General features: G+C 57.7%; 1 protein-coding gene across 1 annotated transcript; it reads left to right on the top strand.

The window, feature by feature from the left end:
* The first annotated feature begins 261 nt into the window (after positions 1-261).
* On the top strand, positions 262-3,429 carry GPR3 (G protein-coupled receptor 3). Its single transcript, XM_027519221.1, has 2 exons — positions 262-372; positions 1,413-3,429. The coding sequence occupies exon 2, from the start codon at positions 1,418-1,420 to the stop codon at positions 2,408-2,410; it is 993 nt and encodes a 330-aa protein (XP_027375022.1). The 5' UTR covers positions 262-372; positions 1,413-1,417; the 3' UTR covers positions 2,411-3,429.
* The last annotated feature ends 2,058 nt before the right edge of the window (positions 3,430-5,487 follow it).

Genomic DNA, 5,487 nt, shown 5'->3' with positions numbered 1-5,487 from the left:
TGAGACTTCAAGGGCTCTCGCACCAGCGACCCCGAAACCCCCGGCCCGTAGAGGGCGCAGCGTCAAGGACAGCGCGGGCCGACTCAGAAGGGGGCGGAGCCGCAGCCACGGTCGCTTTTTATGAATGGGGGAGCGGGCGGCACGAGGCCTCATTACTATGCCGAGCGGCGCGCGCTGCGCCCCAGCGCAACGCACCCATTGGCCAGCCGGGCCACTGACGTCACCAAAGCGGTGGTCGGGGGCGGGGCGGGGCGGGGTGACTCACGCCGCTTCTCCCGCGGCCGCGGGGGCTTCTCGGGGTCCTCACACACCCTGCGCAGCCCGGACCCGAGTTCAGCCTTCCCGCGGCCCGGCCGCGCCCGGTTCCGAGAGGTGAGTAACGGGCCCCGGCCTGGGTACCAGGCATCCGAGAGGGCACGCAGGATGCTGGGGCGCTGGGCAAGCGGTCAAGCTCCCAGCGGTTGATTGGGGTCGGAGGTTGAGACCAGGAACCCTGAGTCTGGGCTCACAGGAAGGGACCCAGGGTCTGGGTGATAAGAGCTGTCAGCTGGGTAGCCCGGCGTGGGGTGAGCACTCCTGCAAGGACCCGAGGCCCTGAAGGGACTGATGGTCATCTGAGTTTGGGCCGGCAGGAGGCGTCTGGGCCAGGACCCAGGCGTCCGAGCAGGAGGAGGTGTCCGACTTAGAAATCCAGACGTCCGGACAGGAGGCGGAGTCAGGCCCAAGATCCAGGTGTCCAAGCAGAGGGAGGGATCTGACTACAGGATCCTGGCTTCCAGCAGGGGGTGTCTGTCCCAAAGACCCAGAGGTTCAGGCAGAAAGAGGGGTCCAGCTGGGGGGCAGAAGTCTGGCCGAGTGTGTGTTGGGGGGCTGAGGTTCCAGATGTTGTTACCCCAGGAGTGCAGGGTGGGGGCTGGCGGGAGCTTCACGAGCATTCTCTGGGGGCGGAGTCTGGGGCTGGCCATACTGAGAATCGTGAGGGGTCTGGTGAGCCTCAGAAACTGAGCGTCATCCTCCCTGGTGGGGAGGGAGCAGAGCTGCTGTCAGTCTTGAGATGTCACCTCCCCCGGTCCTGGGCCTTTCCCAGCTTCTCCGGGATCCTATGGGCCTCTATCCACTTATGGTAGTCCTTGATCTTGTCCTCCTCAGTCACACAAGTGGGAGAAAGAGACCTGCAGGACTCAGTGAGTTAGAAGGGAGAGGGGAGCGACCCACCACAGGGATCACCAGACCCCTGCTGGCCTAGGGGCATAGGCGAAGACAAGGGTATCCTGGAAGGAGCTTCAGGGCATGGGAGGGGGTGGGCAACCTGGGACCCAGCCAGGTATCCTGAGGAGAGACCCCCACTGCTTCCAGACCCCTCCACCCAGCACCCAGCCCTGCCAGCTTCTCACAGGGCCTTTCTCCTACAGGTACCATGATGTGGGGTGCAGGCAGCCCCCTGGCCTGGCTCTCTGCTGGCCCCGGAAACGTGAACATGAGCAGCATGGGGTCCACAGAGGGGCCCACAGGCCCTGCCACACCGCTGCCCTCCCCCACGGCCTGGGACGTAGTACTGTGCATCTCAGGCACACTGGTGTCCTGTGAGAACGCGCTGGTGGTGGCCATCATCGTGGGCACTCCCGCCTTCCGTGCCCCCATGTTCCTGCTAGTGGGCAGCCTGGCTGTGGCAGACCTGCTGGCAGGCCTGGGCCTGGTCATGCACTTTGCTGCTGTCTTCTGCATTGGCTCAGCAGTGATGAGCCTGGTGCTGGTTGGCGTGCTGGCCATGGCCTTTACTGCCAGCATCGGCAGCCTACTGGCCATCACCGTTGATCGCTACCTTTCTCTGTACAATGCGCTCACCTACTACTCAGAGACAACAGTGACGCGGACCTATGTGATGCTGGCCCTAGTGTGGGGGGGCGCGCTGGGCCTGGGGCTGCTGCCTGTGCTGGCCTGGAACTGCCTGGATGCCCGGGCCACATGCGGCGTGGTCTATCCGCTCTCCAAGAACCATCTGGTGGTCCTGGCCGTTGCCTTCTTCATGGTGTTTGGCATCATGCTGCAGCTGTATGCCCAGATCTGTCGCATTGTCTGCCGCCACGCCCAGCAGATTGCCCTCCAGCGGCACCTGCTGCCTGCCTCCCACTACGTGGCCACCCGAAAGGGCATAGCCACCCTGGCCGTGGTGCTTGGCGCCTTTGCCGCCTGCTGGCTGCCCTTCACCGTCTACTGCCTGTTGGGCGATGCCCACTCCCCACCCCTCTACACCTATCTCACCCTGCTCCCTGCCACCTACAACTCCATGATCAACCCCATCATCTACGCCTTCCGCAACCAGGACGTGCAGAAGGTGCTGTGGGCTGTCTGCTGCTGCTGTTCCTCTTCCAAGACGCTCTTCCGATCCCGCTCCCCCAGTGATGTCTAGTCTCATCCTGGTGACCCTCCAGCCCTGATCACTACAGAATTCCAGAGTGTTAGGTCCTCCAGGGCTTTGTTCCAACCCCCAGCTCCACACCCCAAGACCCAGCTGGTTCTGGAGTTCTAGGACTTTGGGTGTTTCACAGGATTCTGTTCAGATCCCTGCAGGGCCCAGCTGGCTCCATGGTTCTAGAATGTTCCTGTGGTCAGGGTTGCAACTCAGAAATGTCCCACAGCCCAGATGGGCTTGGAGTTCCAGTAGGCTGCTGGGTGTTTCACAGTGCCATTCCAAGTCCCTGACCTTCCCCCTGCCTTGACCTTGACCATGTCACTTTACTTTTGGGTTTCTGAGCTAAAGAGTCAGAGAGGTTAGTTACTCCGTTGCCTAGATAAGAGAAAGATTTATCTGTATATATGTGCACATACAAAGAGAATATCTATTTATTATTTATTTATGAATTTATTTATGGGTGTTAAGGGGAAAAAAAGAGACCCACACCTTGAAATCCAGGCCATACCAGGGTACTCCCAGTCCCCAACACCCTCATTTCTGACCTCAGTTCCTAGAGGGGGAAAAGGGAGAGAGAGAAACCACGTATTTTGTTATTATTTTTGCTTACTTTTTATCGAAGAGATCATAGAAACCAGAGCCTTCTCCCCAGGCCCGCCCCCCTCGGGTTTGCAGGGGGAACACACCAGCCTCTGGTTTTTTATTTTTTTAAGAAGCCATCACCTGAGAAACCGAGAATTCCTCTGCTCTGGGGGCCGACTGCCCTCTGGTGGCCGTTTTTGGGGAACTGCAGCCGGGTCGGCCGTCAGAACCAGGCCAAGCAACCCCAGCTCCACTCCAGCCTGGTGTCCAGCACCATAGCCAGAGCCTGGGGTCAGGTCTCACCCTGCAGTGCCCTACAGGAGGCAGGGTGCGAGCCAACACCTGAGCCCTCTGCCATCTGGGGTAGGGTCCCCAGTCCCCTATTCCTGTTCCTAACCCAACCCTCAATAAAAAAATGATTTTGTGATAAATAAGATTTGTCTGTGCGTGGAAGGAGTGGTGTGGGGTGTAATGGGTGACAGCCTGGAATGGGAGGATTAGGCCAGGCCTGGGGACCTATGGGAGGATCCAAGAAACTGGAGACCCAGGTGGAGTATGGCTGGCAGGTGACACCTCCCACCCCAGGATGCCAATCTGATGGGTTCCTCTGTTCAGACTCAGGCATCCCCAAACAAGAACCCCACCTCCACCGAGACTAGAACTCCTGGTGCTAGAGCCCCTTGGGTTTCAGTTGCTCACATCTTGCCTACATTAGCTTTAGTTTGGGGTTTGGGCATGAAGAATGTGCTCAAGGCATGTAGGTGTTCCAAACAACAGCAGCCTCTTCCACTCACAGGTGTCTTGTGTGCTGGGCACTGCACTAAGCGTTTTGCATCCGTCAGCTCACGTTTGCCTAACAAGCACCCCCTGGCACGGGTAAGAACTTCTCATGTTACAGACCAGGAAGCAGGCCAAGGGAGAGTCAGTGGTCAGCTCAAGGTCATACAGCTAGGAAATGGCAGATCCAGGATTCCAAAGAGGAACATTTGTTTCCAGGCCCTGTGCACTGTCCCCTGGCCGATGTCCCCTCATCTCCTGCCTTCCCAAGCCAAAGGCTTAGGACATTCTGGACCCTGCCTTGTGTCGGGGTTAATTTTCAGAGCCAGTGGCCCCATTTTGGGAGGTGGTTGGATGGGGTCTGTTCACTCAGGAGCTGGAAGGGCTTTTTTTCTATGCAAAGGTGAGTGATAGTAAGAGTGTGTGTGTACCCTTGCGTGCATTTGAGGACAAAATTGGGCAGGACTCTGAATTTCACTGTTTTGGAACCAAAAAGAACTTGTTCACCAGGTACAGGCAGGAGTAGGTTTGGGGTGTGGCTGAAGAGGAAGCTCTGACTACCCCAAACCCACATCTACCCAGATGGGCAAAGCCTGGAGGTGGGGCCCTCAGAGCGCCCCTATTGCACAGTTGGGGAGACTGTTTCCCTGGCCAGAGAGCTTTTGCCTGATGTTCAAGTCTCCTCCCCAATAGTAGCCACAGGAATCCAAGGGGAGTGGGTATACCAACAGGGTTGGGTCACAGCTGGCGGAGGGCGGGCCTGGGCTGAGCTACACACAGTGCCAATCCAGGCCCAAAGTGGGGAGGCTCCACCAGGTCAGGTTGAGGCTTACCTCCTCTCCCCACCTTCCTGGAAGGTCCCTAGGGAAAAGGTCCTCAGTCAGGAAGCACCTGTCCCATGCTAAACATCTCACACAACATCACCATGGTCCCTTTGGGGGAGGGGTGGTACTACTGCTTCCCCCATTTTACAGAAGAGAAAGTTGAGGCTCTGAGAGCAATGAATTTTCGTTTATTCATTGCTGTCCCTGTGGGCAGTGTAAATTCTAGCTGGAGGACACAGTAATAAAGAGAAGAACTAAAATATGATAATGTCAGAGTGATATATCCTCAGAATCGAGGCACAGGGAGCACATGTAATCTTTAAATGAGAGTGCCCCTTGGGACTTCCCTGGCAGTCCAGTGGTTAGGGTTCAGCTTATCCACTGCTTCTGGGGACCCGTGTTGGATCCCTGGTCGGAGAACTAAGATACTGCAAGTGATATGGAGTGGCCCAAAAGTAAAAAAAAGATACGGATGCCCTCAAAATCCTCACTGAAGGTGACATTTGATTTGCCTAAAGTCACACAGTTAAGAGCTGAGCTGACCTGAGGGTTGAACCAGGTCCTTGTGACTCCCAATCTGTTTCTTTTCTGGGTGAGGGAATTGGTTTCAGGAGCAGCTCAGAAACAGCAAGCAAGGAAACCAGGGCAGGGAGCCCTGTCCTGGGCTATGGGAAGTTTTGGGGGTCTCCAGGGTACCCCTAGGCCTTTGGGAGGGGCAGTGTAGGAACAGGCCTCCTGTTTGCCTCCGCCACACTCCCAAGGAGCACCCACCAAGGTCCCGAAAGAGCAGGGCCAGGGCCCATCCCACCCTCGGCGGACTTGGCTCTTGGCCCCCTCCCCGCTTCCGGCTCCAGGGCCCAGCAGGGCCAGCCTCACTGCTGGTGGACCCTC

The sequence above is a fragment of the Bos indicus x Bos taurus genome, chromosome 2, assembly GCF_003369695.1.
Source record: "Bos indicus x Bos taurus breed Angus x Brahman F1 hybrid chromosome 2, Bos_hybrid_MaternalHap_v2.0, whole genome shotgun sequence".
NCBI classification, from domain to species: domain Eukaryota; kingdom Metazoa; phylum Chordata; class Mammalia; order Artiodactyla; family Bovidae; genus Bos; species Bos indicus x Bos taurus.
This window is presented reverse-complemented; position numbering and strand designations above follow the sequence as displayed.